The following is a 26,540-nucleotide window of genomic DNA, read 5'->3' as shown; positions in this document are numbered from 1 at the left end:
GTTTTGACCGTTGGGGTGCCCACTAACACAAATCTTTATTTTCATTTATTTTTATAATTTTTTAACGTATTTCAATATTTTAAAAAAAATAAAAATATATATTAATACATTAAAAATCACTTCTTTAATCATTAAGTAAAAAAAATTAAATACATAAACGATCAAAATGAGAAGGTAAAGTCAGGTGGCTTGCTAGTATTTTCCTTTTCTTATTTAAATTTTTTTAACATTTCTATCTTTTTTAAAAAAATATCAATATATTAATAATCACTTTCTTAATTAATAAATTAAAAAAATTAAATTACATAAATAGTCAAAATAATGAACAAAATAGAGGAACATAGCAATATTATTCAAAAAGTTATCCATGTTCCAGTCCAAGAATCTTCCTCATCGAAAAAGTCAACAGGAAACGAGCAAAGGAGAAAAAAAAAAGCAAGCCACGCTTGTAAACAAATAGAATCTCCACCATCATAATTGGAGAGAAGTTGCCCCTCACTTTCAATTATGCTTTAAATTCAACTTTTCTGTGCTTACCTTTCTATAATATTTTTCAGAATAATACTACTCTTATCGCTTTATTCTACCGTTCCATTCTATCGTTTTAATTTTTTAATTTTTTTTACTTAATAATTAAGAAAATATTTTTTTAATAATATTATAATTTTTTTATTTTTTTAAAAAATACATGTATGAAAGAGAAAAAAAAAATCCTATAACTAACAGTAACTCCGCGGTAACTGCATCATGGTCCGTGAGTTAATTTTGGATTTGGCTTGGATCATTTAGACGGGGATATAAATGCGTGAGTCATCCAAGGGATCCGGATTCCGCTTTCATCACAACCCAAGCATTTTTGTCGTGTGATAATCTGGATTGTGCTTCATTCGATTACTCACGTTTGGTAGGGTATGACAACCATTTGATAAGAACATGTCTCAGAACCCTGTTTCTTCCCTGAAAACTCCTTGAAATATCAGAGGAGCCAACATGTTTCCACAGAACCACTGTAATAAATTGAGTATTCTACCTTAACTACAAGAAACTTGAAAATAAAAATCGAATGAATCGTCTTTTCCTGGGAGGTAAAACTCTTTAGCCGCTAGACGAGAGGATAACAATAGCAAGTTACAAATTCTGTTTTGGTAGGTCGCGTATTTCTATTACCATGAAATTCATAAATGAACGTGTCATGTTTCATCGAATAACACCGTGCATTCCACATGGAAGTCTATATTGGATAATAAGAGGTAGACAAAGTTGTGCCAATGACCAATGGAAGTGCTTCCGTTTTACATTGAATTGTGTGATTATTTCACAAGTCTCAGCTACGTTGTACTTAGCGGACCCAAAAAAAAAAGGAACTAACAAAGGAATATATTAGGAGGGGTTTAAGGCGCTATAATGCACGTATCTATGTATGTTATAGGCTGGCAGCAATGAACGAGGAAGATTCTTGTTGTTTTAGGGTGTCTGCAACATGAGCAACCACCCCAGCACCAGCGTTGTGTAGCCACTCATTTTTCACCTAAATTCAGGCAACAAATCAAATTAAAATCTAAAACCAAGGTGCAAACATCTCCAAATGAAAAGTTGGGTCAAGTCCGTACATGAATGTTGTTATGGGCGAAAAAGGGCCAGAATGCAGAATGAAAGTTGACATCGACCTTTTTCCATCCTAATTGCTGTAATCCACGTATCATTTCCTCTGTTAACAAATTAAAACCACCATTAGTACGAATCCCGGCCGTGAATTGACACATCTGTGGCAAATTGATATTACCTTCCATAATTTCATGGTATTCCACTGTATGTTGTATGCTGGGTTCCTTTTGTGCCGCTTCCTTTGCTTTGGCTGCTTCCGGAGGAAAATGGGGGCCATCAGAGGCAACTGGGGGACAGTAATCTACGTCGACAACATGCTTATAACCATCCAAAGATCGGCGAGGAGGCTTCTAATTAAGTAGAAAATTTCAGGACAATATATAAACAGGAAGACAGATGCAAAAGTTTCCATCACCAAAATAAGGAACTGCTTTTTCTAGCATGGGAAACACTTGCAATGAACCTTTTCAAATTGCTGGTTTCCAACTATAAAGGGATTAAACAACTTAAGAGCTTGTAATTTCAGTTAAAAAAAAATATTGTCACATATTTTAAGATTTATCAAGCATGGTATTTCTAGCAGCAAACAGCTCCTTCATAAATTCACCAGACCATGGGAACTTCACAAGCAAGTCCTCATGGATTTGACACAAAAAATGAATAATAATAAGTTGAGAAGTGCGTATGAGTGCACTAACCAATTAATCTTCTCCTAACTAATTAACCATCAGCACATCATGTAGTTCAAGAAGAGAATTCATAAACTCACCTTAGAAAGTTCTGACTCCCTCCTTATGGAGGATGTGCGCCAACCAACCATATCTATTGATGTTAAAGATACTAATGCAGAAAAAACAAATGAGAAGAAAGTCAACAAAGCCAGCTCATTGACATTAAAAATAAAAGAAGGTATATGATGCAGTAGGATACGATCATAAGATACATTAGCGTAAAGAATACGGCATCGAAAAGTGCCTAGGGAGGATCTACAAAGCAAAACAGATTAAAAACGTTAAACTGCAGTGGCATAGAATAAAATGTGTTTAAGAACAATAAAAACCTTTGTCAACTTACATAAATTTTCCATCTTCACAATCAGATGCCATTCGTAGAAGAAGAGGTGGTCTATCGGGTTTACCATCAGTGAGGAACAGCTGACTACCAGTTCGGCCAACAATTATAGGAGCTAGTGGTGGAGCCAATTTCTCTAAGATGGGAACTCCAAATAAAAATGGAAGCTGAAGAACAACCATGAAAGATTGAATTTGGAAAAATAAAAAAAGGAAACTGAACTGTGTGGAATCAGGTGCTACTGGTTGCACTACTAACCATGAACAATAATTAACTCTTCAATAATAGATTCATGACTTGGATTAAATCCAATAACAATGAAATTCAATAAGCATAAAGTAAGAGATAATGGGATACACAACATTATTGACCGCTTGCAATTTAAGAAAGAAAAAATATACTGTTGTTTCTAACATTTTGGTTTCTCACTAATGGAATCCAGTACAACAGATCAAGAAGGAATATTAATTATTAATAATTTCTTTAAGAGTTATCAGTGTCATAATATGAATCCTGATTTCTTTTATCAGTAGACTACTGTGTTTTAAATAGTTTGGAATCATTTATTCTTCATTTAATATATATATATATATATATACACTTTTTTAGGATTAGACAAAAGCCTTTTAAGAATTATTGATGATACTAATTGCTACGAGGTATAGACTGAATCTCCTTTTTTCTGATAAGAATAGACTGGATCTTCTTTCCTTGTAGAAATAGAATGAGGGACGAGATCATGAGTTCAAGATAGACGGTACAAGGATAAACTGTCAATGATAAAAAAAAAAATAAAAATGTACTACTTTGGGATAAGACGTAGGAAAAATGGGTCAAGCAACCAAGCAAGTAAACAACTTGAACATTTGGCCGTTTGTTTATGCAAGTACACTTCTCAATATTCTGATATGAGGATATTTAATAAAACCACTACCTTGACAGCTATAGATTTAGGCTATTGAAAAACACTCTCAACCTATCTCATCTCATCTCATTATTACAACTTTCACAAATTTCCACATAAAATACAATAAACAATTCTAATTTTTCAAATCTCAAAACAATAATAATATTAAAAAATAATATTCGAACAATATTTTATTCAACTTTCAACTTTCATTTCAACTCATCTTATCTCAACTCACTATCCAAACCTAACCTTAACCTAAAAAAAACATGTACCCAATGGTCTTGAGAAATTGGCAAACAGAAACGAGATGTAATTTAATCTTCTCCTGCAGAAAATATTTTTTACTTCTTTTTTTTTTTTTTATAAGTAAGAAGTTTTATTAATCCACATAAATAGGCAATGCCCGAGTACACAAGAAGTATACAAGAAAGAGCCTAGTTACAAACTACTCGCATAAAAGTCATTAAAACTTGCTCTGTTCAATACTGAAGCCCAAAGCAACAATGTGTAATAGAAAAAGGCCCTAAATCCGTCCAGAGAGCGTTTCCTATTTTCATAACATCGACCATTTCTTTCATCACATTGCTCTGTTCATAACATCGACCATATTTTTTTACTTCTCAGAAATGTAACTTTATCTTCTCTATCCACACAGACAAGCAGAAAATCCCATAACATAATAAGACAACCACATACATGTTGAAAATATATAAGTGTGAAAGAATGACATGATGAGCTATACCCTCAGGGACAAACCTGTTTTCTCCCTCTCACCCCAAGATGTGGAGTTGCCAAGGTAATAAAATTGATTGGCTCCAATCCAGCAATCATACCTCGTCTTGAAGTGCATGCTGTTTGTGAATTTGCCACCGTAGAACTGGCAGCATCATCAGGTTTGCCACCACTTAAGCCATGTGGTGTATAAAGAACAGCAACAGCATATCTGGCAAACAAGCCACCAAGAGAATGGGCCAAAAATGAGATCTTTTTCAGGCTGTCAGTCTTTTGCACAACTTGCATGACCTGTTCATGACAGCAATACCAAGTCATTTTGAAGAAAGCCACAAGCTAGATTAGATATAAATGGAGCTGAAATTTTTGAACACGTTTTTGCATAGATTTGAATACTCACTTCATCTGCTAATCGCTTTCCAGCTCCTTCAATTCCAGTAAAGGTTTTAGTATATGTGTTAGAAGAACTCGCTGCACGCAGAAGGAAAATCTTATACCCAAACAGTTTTTGCTATTGTTCATAGAGAACAAAGTTTAACAATAAGGTTTTTGTCTTATCTTTTCTTTTTCTTTCATACTAACTCTAATCTGGTCCTTTCCAGTTTTCCGTTCCAAATAAAACCATCAAATTCACCATTAACACCCTTTGACTGATGTATTTATCATTCTTCTTTTATGGTACCTAACATATCCTAATCAGTTGTGCCTCTTAATTTGAAGAAAAAAAATAAGGGTTGAACCTCTTAATTTGATACAATTAAGCTCAACTGAGACTTATTGAGTTGATTTTAGAGGAATTAGGAGGTCCAGATGGCCTTATCTCAACTCATTCATTACCAATGAATGAACTTCCCCCGAAAAAAGGGGAAAAAAACAGAGAGAGAGAGAGAGGACATACCATAAATTAAGAAGTTTCTTCCAAGACGCTTTTTTAACTCTGCTTCTACATATATCCAGTCACTTGGGCTGCACTACAGAGAAATCAGTCAACTAAATATACACTTAAGAGATAAAAAGCCTGAGAAAAACATAACCATGAAGACATTAGCGGGAACACAACCATGAAAATCAGAACGGTACTGATGAACTAGAGCAACGTTAGTAGTTCATAGATGAAAATGGATTTTCACATTTTGAACACAAACATTTAATATTTGCAGTAGCAACTGAAAACTGGAAAAAAAAAGAAAAAGAAAAAAAAGAGGAATCTGAAAAGGGAAATTTAGAGCAGAAGATGGTTAATGAATGTGTAATAACCCGGCCCAATAATTCTAAGGTCGGAATATTTATAATTTTATTGGGTTTAAATTATATTTAATGGGTTATATTGGATAAACTCACGAGTGATAAATTATTGAAGTTGATTAGGAGTTTTAATTAGGTTCAATAACTAGGTTAAATCCCATTTATTATTTATTGAATGAGTTATACTTTTTTTCGGATTTAAAGATTGGCCATTAGAAATTTATTTCAATTTAAAAGCATTACTAATTGAAGTCTCTTATGCAGTCTCAGTCACTGTCAATCCTACATTGGATGGACTACTAGATCATGTTTTTAAATTCAAACTCTCTTCTTATATGATCACGACTGAATGTTCAACAGATTAGTGTCACGACATGTATTAACTGAGTCCAACACAAACTGGTTGTCACCCTCTCCCAAATCTCTCTATAAATATCTCCCTTCTGCGTGTTATTTGGAAAAAACCATAAACCTCCCGTTCAGCACCGTGATCGATTTTGTATCAAATATTTTAGGAAGCAACACTACAAGATAAGTAGCTTGATCATAAATTAGGATTAACATACATTAGCTAGTTATATATATTATTATTAAAACCAATTCTTTCGAAGCCAGTGCTTACGTACCAAGCATGTCATGATATTGCAAGCACATAATTCATCATGTTTAATTCCGCATATTATAGTTATATATGTAATATGCATCTCATGCATCTCACATTGTATAAGACACGTAACCTTTCATAAGATCAAGTGTAAGATAAGCTCATAACAGTTAATCAGATGGTCATTTAGATGCATGGTACCAATGCGACTTATAAATAGATGTGCAAACCACGAAGCTAAGCATAATCCACCATAGTATGCTAGAATGCTATTAGTGGCTCCACTTGTGGCGGCAAGAGGTAGTGCCGGTGCACAACCTTGCACACAGGGTTAAGTGTGTGGGCTAGTGAGATAAGCATGATAAATTAGATAATTCAAGACAACGCATGTATGACATAAGCATACGTATGAATGATCATGATTTTAAGTTTTCAGCATAAAATATCTTTTGAAAAATCTCATGTTAAGTATGTTTATATTATAATGGGTTTCTTACTGAGTCATCGACTCATTTTAGTTTGTTTTTATATTTTTAAACCACCCCAAATTAGGATAATTATAAAGATTGAGCTGCAGGATGTGACTTAGTCCAAGGAAGCATAACAATAACCTAGATCATGTACAAAGATTTTAAGTTATGATTTTTATGGCACAGGTCCTGAGAAATTTTAATAAATACTTCCGTGCACTCTCTTTTATGATCTCAGTATTTTAATAAAGAATTATTTTATTTATAGAATCTTTGTACTTGGCGGTTCCTTTAAAATACAAGAAAATATTTTTAAGTCAAGATTCAATAGTAGCACTCCAGCTTCTGAGAATTTTTAAAAGTGACTTTATTATTAACTGCGGCCCATGGGGAGCAGAGTAATACAGAATGCTAATGCGCACAATTTCCAATGAAGACAGTAATTTGAAGTTTTTTCTTCATTTGAACAACAACTATACCAAATACCAATAGCGTATGCCACCCATCAATTACTTTCTTCTATATATTAGCTTTAACTTAATCTACACTCTCCATGCAATCTTTCGTCAAAATATAGGTATATACCTTGCCAAGATGCCATGAACTAGGACAAGAAGATGATCGGGTTCATTTTTTGCATTCGCAATGCCCCTGGATGACGCGGCATTTCCCTGGGTGGTGGTACCCATAGCTTGAGCTTTAAGGCCTTGATGTCTCCAACTATTTGTGCCTGCACAAGTTTATCTAACGTCCTCAATCAAAATGAAAATCGGAGCCCACTCCCTCAAGGTATGACTGGATAATACATCCAAGGCATGCAGACATACACAAACTGACGCACGGGATTTAGCGTTTCAGTTTGGGCATACAAAGGTTTACTCGAGTAATTGACCTTGTCAGTGTTTATAATCAAGAAAAGCATCCATTGGTCTACAAAAGGAATAAAATGCCCAAATTTTGATCAAATGCTCCCCTACACCAAATTATAGTACTAATTATTGATGTCCCCTTTTTGAACCGACGTTTTCTCTACTGATCAATGTTTGACCGATGGAAGCTGTCAAACTAATTTTGTGCCACCTGGAACACAAGTCTACAAGCAATAAAAAAAGATGGACAAGAAGAAGGGAAGATACAATATGAGAATGGACAAGTTCCAAGGAAGAAATTGGTTACGGCAACAGGGTCCAAAAGTCCAAAGTTCCTGTCGACTATAAGCTAACGTTTTGAATTTTAAATCTGGAAGGTCGTCGTAATGTTCCTAACAGAACAATAAAAGTGGGCAAAACACCGGTCACAAATTCAATTAACCAGTAATCAAGCATTTCCCTAGAGAATGAGTAGATTAATCTACTTACAGTGTGAATCCCAGTACGACTTATCTAATATCCCAGACACACAGATATTTTAGTCAGAAAATATCGCCATTTTTTTCGCCTCGCTTATCTTATATCGACTAATTTGCGAAACAATACCCCTCCTAATGCTTCTATCTCTAGGTAAAAGCTGAGAAAGCTAATACATACACAAAAAAGAACCAGTTCAAAATCCTATTTGAAATCCAGTGATTATAACTGTAACCACTCCAGTTTCTGAATGAAATTCTCTTCAATTCAACCAAAGAGAGAAGAAAATATAGAAAAGGAAGTTATTACCGGAAGAAAGGCTCAATCCCTGACCATGATTGAAGGAAGAAGACGAACAACACGAAGAAGACGAGGAACACGTCGTCGTTGAGGAGGAAGGATAGGCGGGAGAGCCTACAGGTCCATGTGTCCCATTCCTTCGGTTGGCACTAAACCTCGGGGAATAACCACACCGAGCGTGAATCAAAGGCGCGGAAGCCATGCGCACTCTCTATATATATTTTTATAAGGAGACGATATGCAGAGAGATAATCCTATTTTCTCGATTGAATCAAAGCGAGGTCAGCATCGACGCCATAATGCTCTTATCAGGCGAAGTCCATGCCCTGCCTGCGCTGCGGCTACGCGATAGGGTCGACAAGCCAAGCTAGCGGGGTCGGAGGCGTAATTTTGTTGCAACGTTGGGCCTATTTTCTTCGATGCGCTGTAGACCCGGACGGATACGACAGAGAGCGAAAGGGAAAAATCTGGTGCTTCAGGACAAAACCCATTTCGTTGTTCCAGAAACGAGGACTGGTCGTAAAAGGGAGAGTCACGCCGAAGTATGGTCACCAACCAATGGGATTTGGTAGCTGCGGATGATCGAGGGACCGTTTCAGTAATCTCGAACTCGATGTCCAATGAGATAACGTCACGTGAAGTAGTTGAGGGTCACGTTACGTTTGGATGTTGAACTGAATTGGAACGAGATGATAAAATATTATTAGAATATTATTTTTTAATATTATTATTATTTTAAAATTTAAAAAAGTTGAATTGTTTATTATATTTTGTATTAGAATTTAAAAAAGTTGTAATGATGAGTTGAGATGAGTTGAGGTGGGTTGAGTAATCAAACGAAACCTAAAAATTTTCTAGTCTCATAAAGTGTGTGCTGATGTCATCATTTTGTCTTAGTAGGTAAGCAAGTCGTGGTGGCGTCAGAATGACCGGGCCCATTATTATTATTTTTTCTTTTAAGAATAAAATACTTCTACATTCATGCATAGAATTCAAGTACATAATTCACCAACACGGTGACAATGATAGGCAATAATAAACAGAAACTCGCAATAAGCACTCACTGCATCCATTTCAAGTCTACTTCTTATAAAAATTGGAGGCTCATTCCACCATTGATAAGTATCCTCCACAAACTGTACTTGTCAAGCTAGAAATTAATTGCAAGCCCCTTAGAGCAACAAGCGCTTCTCTATCTTCTGCCTCATGAATACCCAACTTCATTCTAGACATTGCCATAACCATGCAACCCTTATCATCCTGCAATACAGCACCAACTCAAGAAATATTCAATGAATTAAAAATAGCTTCATCTACATTCAGTTTAAAAGACCTAATTGGTGGAGGATACCAACACGTTGTTGAAAACTAGTTATGAACTTTGACACGCTTTCTAATTAATTGATAGTTCTCAACATAATCAAAACAATTGCCAACCACAGCACACACATCAATATTTGTTTTCTGAAACAACTTCAGAATTCGAAATTTCCACACACCCCAGGCAATTAGCAAAAATCGGATCAAAATGGAGGGTCATTAAGACACATCACTACTTTGACAGCATTATCAAAACCATAATTGCCATATGTCAACCTCATATTTCGTCCAAAATACTTCTCCCACACTCTAAGAAAATAAAGACACTTACATAAAATGTGGAAAACATCTTCACAAGCATCATAGGAAAAATCACATTTGGAAGAACCCAAAATATACCTCTGAAATAAAAGTTTTTTAGTAGAAAAATTATCCGTACAAGCCCTCCAAACAAAATTTTTAATCTTATTTGGAAGCTATAAATTCCACAAACCCTTCCAAAAAGAAGACAAAGACAAATCTTGATTACTAGAACCATTCCCTAAAGCAAATTTCAAATTAAAGGCAAAGTAATATGCTGACTTTACAGTGAAAATTTCATTTCTAGTGTCACTCCACACTAATTTATCATCACTCCAATGTAGAAATAAATGAGTTTTTAGAATGATATTAGCCTCAAAAGGAATGAATACCTGTTTAACCAAATCTCTGTTCCACCCACGTGGGGAAGATAAATCCATTAAATCAAGCTACACAAGCATCCTCTGCAAGGGTATTACAACAAGTACTAACCTTTCTGGAATTCGGGTCAGCAAGCCAATTATCTTTCCAAATCTTGATTTTATCTCCTCTACCAATACGCCATAAACTACCAGCTTTGATTACAGATTTTGCTTAATAAATGTTGCGCCATACATATGAAGGCTTTGAGCCAAGCACTGAAGATAAAAAATCAGAATGAGGAAAATACCTTGCTTTAAACACTGATGCAAAAAGAGACCATTGTGATTGAAGCAAACGCCATCCTTGCTTTGCCAATAATGCTAGATTAAACACTTCCAAGTCCCGAAATCCCAATTTACCATTGAATTTTGACTGACACATATTGCACCATTTCAGCCAATGAATCCTTCTTTCTTGACCCCTTTGCCCCCTCCAAAACCGTGCAATCATCCCCTCAAGTTCTTTACAAAAGCCCTTTAGAATCTTGAAACAGCCCAATGTATAAGTGGGTATAACTTGCACTACAACCTTAATCAACACCTCACGACCAGCTTGTGACAATAACTTTTCTTTCCAACCTTATAACTTTGCCCAAACTCTGTCCTTAATAGCTTTAAAAGTCTGGAAACGTGATTTTCCCACAAAGGAAGGTATACCAAGATATTTAGCATGGTGGTGAATATCTTGAACACTTCACACACTTTTAATAGCATCTATAACATTTGGCTCGATGTTACGACTAAAAAAAAGTTCTATTTTACCCATATTTAGTTGTTGTCCCGATGCCACATCATAACAACATACCAAATATTTTATATGCTGATTTTCTGAAACAGATGCTTGGCAAAAAATAATGCTATTGTTCGCAAATAATAAATGACTAACCCGGGTAGCATTATGACACACACTAATACCCCTCATCTGGTGCTGCTCTTTAGCTTGCTTCAGTAACAAAGATAGAGCCTCAGCACATAAAACAAATAAATAGAGAGAGAGAGAGAGAGAGAGGACACCCTTGACGAAGACCACGTGCGGGCTTAATGGGTTGAGTGGCAATCCCATTAACAAGAACTTTGTACAAAACTGAAGTGATGCACATCATTATTAAGCTAATGTATTGAGAATTAAACCCCATACGCAACATTAGTTTTTCTAAAAAAACTCATTATACCATATCATAGGCTTTACTCATGTCCAACTTAATAGACATATAACCCTTCCTCCCACGTTTCCTTCTTCTAATAGCATCCACAGTTTCAAAAGCCATTAGAACATTATCAGTAATTAGCCTTCCAGGAACAAAAGCTGATTGGGTTTCAGAAATAACTCCAAGTAAAACTAATTTCAACCTATTAGCTAAAACCTTTGCAATAACCTTATAGACCACATTGCATAATTTAATGGGTCGGTAGTCCTTCGAATACTCAGGCTGCTTGGTCTTTGGAATCGGCACAATATTTGTAAGATTTAAATCAGGAGGCACAGCACTCGACACCAACACTTGTAAAACAGAGTTTATAACAGTGTCACCCACCAAATGCCAATATTTTTGGAAAAACAAGGGAGGCATACCATCCGGCCCTGGAGCTTTCAATGGTTGCATTTGAAACAAAGCTGCCCTTATCTTTGCTGCCGTGAACACACACACTAGATCACCATTCATAGAGTCAGAAATGCAAGGCTAAATATGTTGTAATACTGTATCAAAATCAAAAAGATTAATAGTACAAAACAAGTTTGAAAAATAGTCATGTATCATTGGAAGCATATTACATCATTCATGCATAACACCCACACAATTCCTTAGCCTAGTGATAAAATTACGACGCTGCCTTTGAAATAACTATAAAATGGAAATGGAAGTAACTTCATTTATTCAAAGATTCCTGCAGATAAACTGGGTATTTTTCCTCCAGACCTTCCTAAGGATGTAAATTTATACTAGAAAATTGGACCGGACTGGACCGAACCAGACCGATTTTTCTGATTTTGAACCGGTCTGATTTTGATTTTACGATTTCCTGAACCGGACCGGACCCGTTGAGGAAATATATATATATATATATATAAATTAATATTTTATATATAAATTTTATACAAAATATTTATCATACTAAATATGTTTTATATGTAAGTTTTATATATAATATATAATTATATGTGAAAGTTGTATATATAATATATATAATTATATATCATACATTAAATAATCTCATATTATAATTTATAAATTATAACATAAATGTTAATCTTAAATATGAACATTTGTAATTTGTTTGATCATATGTTATTAATATAATTATATATAAGATAATGTTATATAATTTATAAAATAAAAGTTTAATCTTAAAGATGAGAATTTAATTGATCATATTCTTTAAACATAAAAATATATATTAAATTATATTATATATAGTCTAATATATTATATAGTTATACTAATATATAAGTTTATAACTAATACTATTATATAACTATATTAATAGTCTAATATATTATATAGCTATACTAATATATAAGTTTATAATTAATACTACTATATAATATAGACTATAGTTATAGTTATACTAATATAGTTATACTAAATCACTATAAGTTTATAACTAATACTAATATATAATATAGACTAATAGCATAATATTAATACTATTATATAGTCTAATTTATTATATAGCTATACTAAATCACTATAAGTTGATAACTAATACAAATATATAATATAAACTATAGTTATACTTATACTAATATAGTTATACTAAATCACTATAAGTTTATAACTAAAACTAATATATAACTATACTAATAGTATAATATTAATACTATTATATAGTTTAATATATTATATAGCTATACTAAATTACTATAAGTTTATAACTAATACTAATATATAACTATACTAATAGTATAATACTAATATGATTATATAGTCTAATATATTATATAGCTATACTAATATATAAGTTTATAACTAATACTAATATATAACTATACTAATAGTAGAATATTAATACTATTATATAGTTATACTAAATCCCTATAAGTTTATAACTAATACTAATATAGTTAGTTATACTAATACTAATCACTATAACTAAATCACTGTAAGTCTATTAAATGTATTACAAATATATAAAAATTATAATTATCAATTTCTCAAACCATAAAAAATCTTTTCAATTATCATTTAAAAATGAAAAACAGTACCACATTGGGGAAACGGTGTCGCTTCCTCTCCAGTATTTCCTCTCGCATAAACACTAAAATCACTAATCCAACAGCAAACTACAAACGTCTCTGCCGCCTCACTCTCTCATCTTTACCTCACTCTCTCTTGTCTATGTCTCTGTCTCTGTCTCTCTGCAATCTGCCCCACTCAACCGGTCTGGTGCCGCCTTAGTGCCTCTGCTTCACTCTCTCGTCTCTGTCTCTCTACAATCTGCCTCACCTCTTCTCTTTTGTCTCTCTTCCTCAGCCTCACTTTCTTGTACCTCAGCCTTACTCTCCGTCGCACATAACGTAGCCACAACCTACTAGTGCTACCACGCACAGACCTTAGGCCTCACCACGCATAGACCATCGACCTCACCTCATGGTAATTTGTTTTTGTATTTTTTAAATTACTTTGAAATCCCAAATTTGGTAGATGGTTTTATTAGGATATTTGAATCCGAAATTTAAGATTTTTGTGATTGTGTTTGTGTTATTAGAGTTTTATGATTGAGTTTATGCTATTAGGGTTTTGTGATTGTGTTTGTGTTATTAAGATTTTATGAAGTTTATAACTTTAAGAAAATTGGATAATTGCATTTGGTTTGCCACACGTTTAATGCTTCTTCAAGAACAAAAATATTAAAGGTTTGGTTTTGAAACCTTTATGAAACAAAAAAAACATCTATTAGCTTATGTGAACTGAGTGTCTATATATGTTGAGGTTGGTATTTGAATCATCATTTGGGGAATGATCATGTAGGCATAGGCAAGACCTGTGTAACTTACCTCAATCCTACGTGTAGATTAGTAAGACTTTGATTTATTCATTTCCTAGGAATGCCAAATCTTTTATTTTTCTGTTTTTTCCCAGCATCCCAAATGTGTAAATATTTTTTATCTGAGCAACTCTTCTGGTGGCCAGTGGATCATTAATAAATCAACCCATAATTCATCATTATCTTGCTTAATTACGAAATTCTGATTGGCAATGGAAACTCAATCCTTTAACTGTTCAAGTGCTTACCCCATATATATATATATATATATATATATATATATATATATATATATAGCTGCTTTTATTAATTTTATTTTTGTTAATACATATTTTTAATGACAAACTGTCAAACTTACATTTTAAAAAAACTGAAAAAACCAGAACGGATCGGACCAAACTAGAAACCGGTAAAATTGGAAGTACCTGTTTAGGAGGGTAATCAGTTCATAATCGATTTTGAAAAATACAAAACTGGTGCATACCGGTTCGTTCTTAAATTTTGTCTATAACCGGACCTGTTACACCCATAAACCTCCCAAAAGAACAATAGGCACGAGCTTACAAGTTTTCTAGATAATTCCAACAAGGACTCCTCTAGCACATATATTCAACCATAAGCAAACTAAGGCCATGGGCCAGTTTCCTATTCCACTAACTAAGCCCATGGTCCACTAAACAGGTTAACAACTCAATACAAATAAAAGGAACAACTCATTTGGAGGCCCATCAAGCTCAACTGGGCCCAACTTAAGTGGGTTCATTACATTATCCACCATTTCAAAGAACATTGTCCTCAACGTTAAGATATTGATACAACTTTTAGTATAGGTTCTAGTTTAGCATTTCGTACTCCACAGCTTGCTTCTTCTCCACCCCTTGACAACAACTACTCTTGTCATCATGGCAAGGGTCATAACATCTTCTTCCCCTCAAAAGAACCTTGTTCACAAGTCGGGGTGGAACTAGGATTTGGTGTCTGGAGGGCGATCGACAAAGTGTGCGGTATGTGTTAGCATAAGTAATATGTACTTTTTGCACGTGATTATATAAAAAAATAATCATACATTATAAAATTATATGATTGTTCTCGGCTTGCTTATATTTTTCTAAATTTTAAGAAAAATTTAAAGATCAAGAATAAATCTGAAAAATTTTCTAATAATATAAAAGTCGTTAGATGTTTATTGTATAATTGTATTACTATTAATAAGTGAACAAAAAAAGCATGTGAAGAATTAATAAATTCTTCACATACTCTCTCTATCTCTTTAGAAACATCTCATCAATCATCTAACTAGATAAATCTGCTGTCTCTCATATGCAAGAATCTTTCAGATTTGTTTTAACTATTAGATAAACTCTCTTGGAACTTCTAGCTTGTTGACTGATTAATATGTGGTTAATAACTTCTCAAACATTGTAAAGGAAGATTATGTACAAGTGATAGGCAAGAAACTCAATGAAGTCGAGAATGACCAGATAAGAAAAAAATAAAAAAATCATGTAACTATGTAAACTCAGAAAGACAAGAAAAACATATATAATATCATTGATATGAAACTAAACAAACTGCATAATACACACTAAAGACTAATAAAGAGAGATAGAGATGTCAAAACTTAAGGATATTTTAGTGATATATTATGTGTTTGAGTGTTGGGGGGGCAATCTTACATATTTTAAGAATATTTACACTTAAAATTGTAATTATACAATATATAAGACTAATTTTTAAAACTTAGCACCCCCAATCTACAACACAGTTCTACTCTATCCACAAGGTTATAGTACATTGATCATGGCAATGAGACGATCTTGAGGGTTAAAGGTTTAAGAAAATTAGTATCGAACAATCCTAAAGCTTTTGGATTAATGGTTGGGTCTTTAACAATTGCTATCAGAGCAGAGACCATATCACGGGTTCAAATCACGGAGGGAGCGATCTATAGGTTGTATTAAAATGTCTTGGTATTTTGAATGGGCATAGTGTTAAGTCATTGAATACTAATAGATGAGTGAAGCCGCCAAAAGGGAAATGACTACCACCAAATTAGTGTCGATAGAGTTGGCTACCATGAGCGTTGTATTTGGAAGAGTGGTGGAATGTTATGATCCTGAGGGTTAAATATTTAACTAAATTAGTATCCAACAGTCCTAAGGCTTTTAGATCAATGGTTGAGTTTTTAACAATAATTTTATGCAAAGTCTAGCACATTAACCCTGCTTACCTGAACGTTTTAACTTTTTTGAACCATTCCACAACATTGCCAAATGAATATCAATCGTCACTTATATGGAGTATTAAATGTTACTAACTTTCTAAAAACTTGCTAAAATTCTTCATTTACTTAAATTCATTCTACGGAAATAGCTTTAATAATTTATTAGTTATAAAAATCTAATAAATACTATCATCATTAAATATATTCTTAACTAATTATAATATAATTTTATCAAATATGGCAAAACAACTTAAATTCATTTCGAAACTTAACTTAATCATATTTAAAACTCATATCTTTATAAACTAGTATTGAAATCATAATTTAATACTACTAGTACTAACATATAATGTAGTAGGGAATCGTAAATTTTTTAGACAATAGTAGTTCATAAAATATCCTTAATAATACTTAAATTAAAAATCATTGTAAACTACTAATCATATCCAATTTAAAAACATCAAAGATTTATTTCATATAATATGTTTAAAGTGTTTAAAATAAAAGATTAAACACTTACAATTTACTACCAAAATCTAATTGTGAAATTAATACTAAATAATATAATTAAAGCCTTTAAATATTTTATGTGAAATCAAGTTTATGGGTTAATATATTTATCTGTGTAAATTATGCCTGATTTAAAAATACTAAATATGACCCAAATTAAAATACTACATTAGTTTCTTAATACAATAAAATAAAGCTCAATTACAATTGCTAACACAGCTTTTGTAAAGTAAGAACAAACCTAATTTCTTTTGTAAAGTAAGAACAAACCTAATTTAAACATTAAGCTCACGCAGCCCATTTAAAATATTCTAACAGTTTCTAAATTATAATAAGCTCAAACCCAACCCAATTTAAAACAAGCCCATTTTAAAACTAACCCCAGCGGCCCAGCCTACAAAACGCGGCCTACTTTATGAGTGTTTTTGGGAAACATCATAAATGGGCATAAGCATTTTGATAATTAGATTTACCCGTGTAGATGCAGGAGAGGGATAAATCTCTTCCCATTTGAGAAAAACAAACGTGAGAGAGAGAGAGAGTTTTACCATGGGAACAACCGAGGGGCAATGGCAATGGTCATGGCTATGGGAGGAGCACTGGCCGTGTTCTTCTAGCGAGGAACCTCCGTGAGTGGAGGTTAGTAGAGTTGGGTGTAGCGGCTGGTGGGGCTTGCGTCGTGGGATGAAGTGGTCACCGTGGAGGGCTAGAGGCCAATGGAGGGGAGCTCGGTGGTGTATATACAGTGAGGAAACTGGGATCTATTTTGGTGCTGTGTGGAGGTCCTGTCGTGGAGGGTGTAACTCACGGTGTGGAGGAGGGGTGGTTGTCCGTGGTGCATGCTGGTTGCTCTGTTTTGGGTTGTCTAAAACAAGGGTTTGTGCATGAGTTGGGCTGTGTGTCTGGGTTATTTTCATGGTGGTTCCGGCGTGAGGCAGTGCCTTGCGGGGCGGCTTCCATGGTTTGCTCATCTGTGGAGGAGGTATGGTGCCTTGCTGGGTAGTGCATGGCTTCGGCGTTGGGTTGGCGAATGTGGGAGAAGCATCTGGTTTGGAGCAGAGGCGGAACGAGGTGGCTCTGGGCAGCGACAGAAGGGAAGAAGCCACGATGGGGTGCTTCATGGTGGAGACTGCAACGTGCTATGGTGGCTTTCGACGTGTGCTGCCCGGTAGCTTTGGGTGCTGTGGCCTGAAGGTGCATGGGGTTGGTTAGGGTTTAGGCCCAGAGCAGAAGTCAGAGAGAGAGAGAGAGAGAGAGAGAGAGAGAGAGAGAGAGAACAAGAAAGAGAGGCTGGAGCGACAGATATAGAACGGGAGATCGGTGGGGTTGAGGGATTGACTGAAAAGACATGGGGGAGGTGATAACGGGGAGGAGAGAAAGAGAGGGGGGGGGGGGGGGGGTGGGGTGGGTTGTGTTGAAGCTTGGAGGAAACCGTCGTGGTGGGAAGGAAAGAGAGGGAAGAAGATTTTACCAAACAACGCCGTTTTTTATTCTTAGCAGACCTTTTGCTTCTTCCTGGGCTTGGGTCTAAAACAGGCCGGCCGGTTGCTACATTCCATGATTGTGCATCTAATTAATTTAACTTGTCCCAAACTTTGTGCGTCTAATATGCTAATTATCTACATGATTTTCATATGTACCGACATGACTTTATATACTTTCAAATAGTTATATATATGGTATTATCCTATCCTGTTTTATAATCTTTTTATCGGTAGAGATTTTTAAGAGAAAAAGATCATTCAGTTTAATCAGCTCTTTCCTAAGTTTTTGTTTAATTGAATTAAACCGAATCAAATTAAATGGGGGTTAAACGTTCGCATGCATCTATATCTCATGCATGCGCAACCCAGCTATCTAGCAGCTAAACAAAAGAGTAAATGCAAGGAGGGATCGCTGAGAGACCCCCTACAAGATTAAAATACCAGTCTCTAAATACACTTTGCTTTACATTATTATATTTACTTGAAGTAGATATATAGTTCCATGAAGAATTGATCAACATTGATACTAATTTAGTACTCTTCCTTTTCTAAAAAAATTAATATACAAAAACAAGGAGGAAGATGGTACAAAAATACGACAAAAAATATCTTAATATGTTATCACGTTACATTATAGAACAAGCGTGGGGATTATCATCATTGAACATGGTGGTGGCTTGCGGCCAATCCTTATCGTAGGTGGTCGGGTATGACGGCTGCTGATAAGAAACGTAACCTCGGTTGTCGTAGCCGTGCATATAATCATCGTAGGAATTAGAGGTACTGGAGTGAGATGTATTGTAGACCAGTGGTCGATTCTGATGGTAGTAATGGCGGATAATGTTGTAGTAGTCTGGGTCGTGAGGATATGGCCATAGATCGGCTCTCCGTCCTGTCTTCCTCACTGTCTTCAAAACTTTGTCCTGGTCTATCCATCCCATGACAGTCACCTTTTGCGTGACCATGTCAATATCAACTTCATTAACTCCTGAAGTATCATATACACACATGATTTATTAAAGGAAAATATTGTAAATTTCTAACCAAAAACAAAATCAGTAAGGTTTCACAAACTCTCAAAAACATATGTAATACACATGATGATATATACTCGTGCATTTCCTGATCATACGTTATCATTATATAAATATATATATTATATTATATTAAGCCTTCCTCATTAAGGAAAAAGTCATTAATGTACGCTTTCTAGTTTCTTTTTTCATAGATCTTGATACAGCTAACTAGCCGTGGTCCAAGTCAGAAAACAATGCAATGATTAGACGAGGAATTAACGCATCTTTTACGAAAATTGCGACCAATTCCTTTCGATGTGACTACATCAGATGCAGAGACGTACTTACAGATCATATATGTATCACGTATATATGCATATATCATGTGTGTGGGGGTCGCATGGGAGACAAGCTGCCATCATCATGTCATGACAGCTTGTTGCCTGATGGATTGAGAATGCGTACGTCGATTTCAATTTTTACGATCTTAATTGTTTCTAATTAACCAAATTCGAGTAATAAAATAAAAACAAGATTCGGATGTATGATATATACACACACACACACACACATATATATATATATATATATAAAACGTCGTACGTACCATCAAGTTTCCGGAGAGCTTTCTTTATCTTTCTTTCGCAACCGGTACAGTCCATGTGAACTATCATCTCCACTATCTGAAAAGAACAGAACCAACTTTAGAAATGGGACCTCGTATATGCATAAAGCCAACCATCACATGAACGAGCCGCACCATTGTGAAGGCTTGCATATACAGTTTTTTCTTTTTCTAAAAAGAAAAAAAGAAACGGATTTTCTACAACAACCTGCCATACCCCATGGCCGGCATCTCATCAACTGCTTGAGTTGTGTGCAAATTAAACTAGTTTTATTCGATAAAAGGCTTCTTTGGGCACAAACATTTATATCCTATATATGTACAAAACTAGTTTTACTCGATACAAGGAATTGGATGATCCCTGAGTCGCTGCACCTCCTATACCACTGATGATATGATCTACGTACTAGTGTTAAGAAGATTTAAAAAGGTCAAAATCTTTGTGTTGCACATATTCTAACGAATACGATGAAATGAGAGGTTTTCGTGCATGCATGAAAGAAAACTTCATATTATGGATCATGATGGGGCTATATTAAGGAGATATAAAACTGATCTTCCTGGCACATACAGAGAGATCAGAAAAACCAATGCATGCATGCATGCATGCTAGACAAACAGATCGAATCGAAAAGATTAGATTACTTTATAAAGAGAGATTTCGTACCGACATGTTGGGAGTCTAGAAATCTTTAAGGCTTAATTTGTTTACGGAACTATATAATGTGAGTGACGATGGAGAGAAACCATGCAAACGGTCATATATATAGACAGCTGAGGGATCGAGGAGCGTACGTCTTTCCTTAATCCTAGCTAGCTTGTGCACGTCAAGTCATGTGAAGGGGATATAAAAAAAAGAATATCTATCTTACATGAGGACGCGTAGCGCCCACAATATTTTTTGTCCTTAATTAATTCTGATTTACTTCTAGGCGACAAAACTTGCGGGGAGACTCTTTGGAAAGTGCGTAGCAGGTGCTTATAAGTTAGAAATTAAGAGGCCGGCCAGCTCGAAAGCTACCTCTACAAGTAAGAGTACTCTAGCTGGTATAATCGAATACTCCGATCCATTGGGGTGGTCAAATTTAATGGCATAAGAAGCTGCCGAGTAATAATCTACGTATATAATATTACTTACAATATACCAATTCATAAATTTACAAAAAAAAAAAAAAAAAAAAAACACTTGTACATATTTCCACAATAGACTTTCTTAAACATGCATAAAATACAACAAAAAAATTGTTTATTTATTATTAATTATTTTCTATATAAATCATTAGATCATGTCAAAATGAATCATCCTCATTATAAATAATCAATTTCATTACAAATAACTCGTTATAAGTATATATATATATTTTTTAACGAATAATCGACTAACGATAAACTTAGAGGACAAGATGCATGGACTTCTTAGAACTTGCCGTCGTATTATATATTAATATTAATAATTGTCATGCCGGATGAGTACAAAAGAAGCATGCACGTAAGAATTTTCACGGAAGTTGCCAACGGGGAGCTTAGTGGCGAAGGTGGACGAATAGACATTAAACGCGTAATGACAGAATGTGTGGTTGTGGTTGTCAAGTTCAAGAAATTCAAGCTTACAGTTTAAGCATCGAAAGGTATTCATGTCTGACAAACAAAGATATTGATTAGAACGTACGCATCGTACGTGCCGTACATGTATAGATGAAGTGACATTTAGGATTCGTTTAAAATAATTTGAGAAAAATAATAAAGTGATTTGAGTTAAGATATTTATTAAATTTAAAAAAAAAATTGAATAAAAATATTATAAAGTTAACAAATTATTTGAATATTATTTTTTAATATTATTTTTATTTTAAAATTTGAAAAGTTGTATTATTTTTTATATTTTAAATTTGAAAAAATTGTAATAATTAGATAAAAAAATTAAATATTTGAAATTGAAATTTATTTTATATTTAAATAATATTTGAGAAAGAAATTATGAAAAATTTTGAAATGAGATAAGATATTCTCACTTCATCTAGTGTCCAAAGACACCCTATTGGGAAGGTTCCATTGCATCCAATATCAATATCTCTGCAGCCCTTATTATATGTGTTTGAAATTAGTCTCTTTTGTTTTATAACCATTTTCATCTCATTCAACTATTATAATTTTTTCAAATTTTTATACAAAATAAAATAAATAATTCAATTTTTTTAAATCTCAAAATAAAAATAATATTAAAAAAATATATTCTAACACTATTTTATTCAATTTTTAACTTTTATCTCAATTCATCTCCTCTCATCTGTGAAAATAAACAAGACTGCAGCTACAGTTTCATGTAGTTTTAAAGAGAAAAAAGTGGACGTATGTACGTTAACAAAAAGAAGAAAAAGAAAACATTACTACTAGATGAACAATGAACAACAAAACATTTTGTTTGCCTAATTGCAGCAAGCTAGCCATATGTAATGGATGTGTGTCGATCCATGTACGTGTGCCTAGCTTCACTCATTGTTAATAGGCTTCCGTTATTTTGTTAAAAAGGGAATTACATTAATTTTTTTCTTTTCCCCTCTCATGCATGCTCCAAGCACTACAACATATGATTTTTTGCGACCAATTATTTTGCGGTGATATAATTTCTGACGTAAAAAACTAATTTTTTTATGTTCCCGTCCTTTCATTTTTAGCAAAAAGACTAGGTTGCTAAACATACTTTTTGTGGTGAATATATGTCATCGCAAATAAGTGTGACGAGAAAATAATATTTTAGTGCTTTTTTAGTCTTTTGGAGCGAAATTATATGCCACAAAAGTACATAAATGAAAACATATACTTTTTGATGCGTTTTATTTTTTGCAGTGACATTAAATCGTCGCAAAATTCCATAAACAAAAAAGTTTAATTATGGTGTGTCTTTAGTCTTTTGTTGCGACATTAAATCGTTGCAAAAAGTTAAAAGTAAAATACCCTAAAACGATGTATTTTCTGTTCCCTTCTTATTTCTTCTTCATTTGCCGATACCCTATTTCGAAATATTACAGTTTGTCCCACACCTCCTCTCCTCTGAGATTCCTCTCACCCCTCCCCACGCCATCCACCCACTAATGCACTGCCACCGCCTTTCTTATTCGATGAGTCCCTTCTCTCTCTCTCTCTCTCTCTCTCTCTCTCTCTCTCCCTCCCCGTAATCTTAACTATTCTTGTTCTTTCTAAAGCTCAGTGTCTCTCGCTCACTCTCACCATGGGTTGGATCAAGGAATATTTCTCTATAAAAGTTTGGTGAACACTAATCGAAGGTAACGAACGATGCAACAATGCTTCCATGTATACCATTTTTGTACCTGTTTTGTTTTATCTGATTTGGTGGGTTGATTTTATGAGGTGCTAGGATTAGGGTTTGTATGACGGTTGTTGGATTTGGGATTTTAGAAACTTCTTCTTTGTTATTTTTTCGTGTTCCTCGGTCGTGAAGGGTGAAATTGTGAGTTTTCTATTTTTCTCTTTCTCAATATCTAGTTCTGTCCCTATTTTGATTTTGTGCTTTTGTTATGATTTTTGGTTTATTAGTTGTGGGTGTTTTCGATTATTAGGCCTCGTTTGGTTATGCAGTTCAGATTAGATGATATGAGATGGTTTGTAAAAAAATGTGTGTTTAGAAAGTGAGATGAGATGAGATGGTTTTAACTTTTTAGTGATTTGATAAAGTGGTGGGTCCCACCAATTATTGAAAAGTATTTTTAAATTACTGAGTGAGAAATATAATGAATATATTAAAAATAAGTAATATCTACTATTAATTTAAAAACTCCTAAATATTTTGACTTTCCCAAAATATATTTTTTGTAGTTGGCCGTGATTGTTTCAATATTTCTAAATATGAACGCACTTATTTGTTAAATGAAATTATTCTAATTATGAGCTATTTATTATACTATATTTTATAAAATTTGAAATATATTTTTCTAATTATATATTAAAATAAAATAAAATAAATCCTAATAGATAACTATATATTAAAATTATGGTAGTTAGCGTTGTTGTAGAGGCAAATGAAACTTTGTAGTAGATGAACTATAGCGGTATTATATCATTACCTTTAGAGTTACTATCACGATGGTTGAAAAATTAGAGATGAGATAAAATTTTGTATTCTACCGTTTGGATAGGCAAATGAAAGATGAAGTACAACTCAGATAAGATAGTTTGTATCTCATCTGAGCATCCAAACCAGACCTTAATCTATTATGTTATAAGTTTGTTGTCAAAGGATGAAGAGTGAAAAAAAAAAAGTTTGATTTTTTTATTGGAAGGACCCTTACTAGCTATGCAGGAAGGACCCTACTAGTTACTATGTCTTCATCTACAAATACCTAGCCACATTATTGGGGATTGAGAGCCTCAAGCAATATCTAGATAATGAATCTATTTCCTTATAATAGATTCTTTAGATTATTTTACTTGTATTTTTGCTTCCCATATGAAATGCCTAAATGTTCATTTGGGAAATTATTTTCTGTGCATAAAAAAAAAAAAAAAAAAAAAAAAGAGTTAACACTGTGTATACCTTTTTGTTTTCAGGGACTTTTTTATGCAGGAAATGACTCTATATTTAAGTCAACTGGCCTTAATGGAAAGGTGATTTTTGTTCCAGTTATAAACTGTATTTATTATATCACATATCCTCCATTTTATTTTGAGGTGTACGTTTCTACTTTAGAAGATCAATTGAAGCACTCGGTAGACCTGATTTTCTATTTCATTGCCTCACCATTTCATTTAGATCAATTGAAGTACTCGGTAGAAGATCAATTGGACTGGAAGTTGTCTGTGCTTCACTGGACCAAAATGCTTGTAGGAAATGAAAAAATGGCTTTCAAACTAGACAAACTGTGGATATTCCATTGTTTGATTCTTTATGCTGGTTAAGTAGCTGCCATGCTTAGCTAGTTGTGTTCTTGTCACTCTAATATTGGAAGAAAATCTTGCTATTTAAATACTACTACTATTATTAGTATTGTTATTATTTATTTAAAGACCACTTATAAAAAATAGTTTTATTTTTTATTTTTTTTTATTTTGTTACTTCTACTTAAGATATTTTCCTACTTGTGTTCCTAGGATATTTTCTCTTGGTAAGTTTATTTAGATTCAAATAGATGCCTTGTTTGTTAATAGCTTCTTTGTGCTGGTCTGACTAGTAACTTATTTAGATTCGAACTTTTGTAACAAATGTATGCAAATTATGTTATTGGCTGAATTTTTTAGCTCTGGAAGAATGATATTAAAAAGCTCTTTTACCATTTTGTTGATCTTGTGCATACTGTGGTGATGCTAGACTTTGCTTGAATGATTTTGAGTTTTGTTAATTTGCAATATAACGAGTTTTATCACTTTATATGCTACTTTGATCTGGTTTGCTTGAAATGATTGTGTCCTAGTACATGTTAGTGTTTTGAAAATTAGTGTTCAATTTATACAAGGATTACTACTGGTTGACATTTCAGTGAAGAGAATCTAAGAGTTGCCCTCGCTAAAATGAGATTAAATAACAGAGCAATTGAAGATGTAATGGACAAAGTGCGAAATCGATATTATCAGTTGGCATGCACCTTGAAATGAAGATATACATCAAGGTGCATGCCGACTGATATACTTCATGTGATGTTGGGATTCACCACTTCACTGAAAGCCAAAAGAACCAGCAATCAAAGGTAGATCTTGTTTTGAGAAGCCTAATTTAATCTAATTGTCATGGTTAACTTTTAGTCACCTTTGCAAGTAATATTTGACTAAGATGTTCATTATTAAGTGTCCAGATCCACTTCCACAACAAGTTTAGTACCTCCACAAAGAAACTTAATTATATCCACCTATCAGATTGGATCTAACCCAATGGTTTGAGCTTTTCCACCCCATTATTGTCTCTTGATAATTGCCCATCTTATTTTCTGGAATGGATTTTAGGAAAAGTTTGGCCCCTTCCAGTTTTATCTGGGTATCACTTCAATACATTTTTTGGTTCCTTGAATTGCTTTGATATATATGACCTTGGATACCAATTCTCCACTAACTAGACCATATAAGATATTTTTATGTATTGGCATTCATGTAGAATGAACTCGTTGCACAACTATTCATGAGATTTACTATACATCAGTCATTATTCATTTTCACACCCCACACCTATAACTTTTTCATAAGGTGTGAGGGTATTTTTCATAGTGTGTAGTCTGGAATGGTAAATAGTGACTGATGAAAAGAATTTTTCTTGTATTTTTTCTAGTCATTTCCTGCCTTTTCTTTAGCGCATTTACTTACTAGGATCATTACCTCAAAGTCCTATTGAAAGACTCATAAAATTCTATAGGCAACAAATGTCGT

At 33.8% G+C, this 26,540-nt stretch overlaps 2 protein-coding genes across 5 annotated transcripts; both read right to left on the bottom strand.

Annotated features, from left to right (window-relative positions):
- Positions 1–1,135: 1,135 nt before the first annotated feature.
- Positions 1,136–8,854, bottom strand: LOC121265522 (lipid droplet phospholipase 1). 4 transcript variants are annotated; one of them, XM_041169174.1, is made up of 11 exons: positions 8,293–8,848; positions 7,223–7,367; positions 5,217–5,284; positions 4,719–4,789; positions 4,343–4,609; positions 2,680–2,843; positions 2,536–2,591; positions 2,375–2,427; positions 1,784–1,955; positions 1,611–1,708; positions 1,136–1,528 (listed from the first exon to the last, which is right to left on the bottom strand). In XM_041169174.1, the coding sequence occupies exons 1-11, from the start codon at positions 8,483–8,485 to the stop codon at positions 1,424–1,426; spliced, it is 1,392 nt and encodes a 463-aa protein (XP_041025108.1). In that variant the 5' UTR covers positions 8,486–8,848; the 3' UTR covers positions 1,136–1,423. The 4 variants fall into 4 exon arrangements, 3 of the variants coding, with proteins under 3 accessions (XP_041025108.1, XP_041025109.1, XP_041025110.1); XM_041169175.1 differs by having other exon boundaries at positions 1,784–1,952; positions 8,293–8,847; XR_005940679.1 differs by having other exon boundaries at positions 1,468–1,528; positions 1,784–1,906; positions 8,293–8,853.
- Positions 8,855–19,048: 10,194 nt separating this feature from the next.
- On the bottom strand, positions 19,049–20,969 carry LOC121266080 (heavy metal-associated isoprenylated plant protein 28). The gene is made up of 3 exons (XM_041169803.1): positions 20,839–20,969; positions 20,154–20,229; positions 19,049–19,518 (listed from the first exon to the last, which is right to left on the bottom strand). Exons 1-3 carry the CDS (start codon positions 20,842–20,844, stop codon positions 19,157–19,159), a joined length of 444 nt encoding a protein of 147 aa, XP_041025737.1. The 5' UTR covers positions 20,845–20,969; the 3' UTR covers positions 19,049–19,156.
- Positions 20,970–26,540: the final 5,571 nt, after the last annotated feature.

The sequence above is a fragment of the Juglans microcarpa x Juglans regia genome, chromosome 5D, assembly GCF_004785595.1.
Source record: "Juglans microcarpa x Juglans regia isolate MS1-56 chromosome 5D, Jm3101_v1.0, whole genome shotgun sequence".
Taxonomy (NCBI): domain Eukaryota; kingdom Viridiplantae; phylum Streptophyta; class Magnoliopsida; order Fagales; family Juglandaceae; genus Juglans; species Juglans microcarpa x Juglans regia.
Note: the sequence above shows the minus strand (reverse complement) of the source record. Positions and strands in the feature narration are given on the sequence as shown.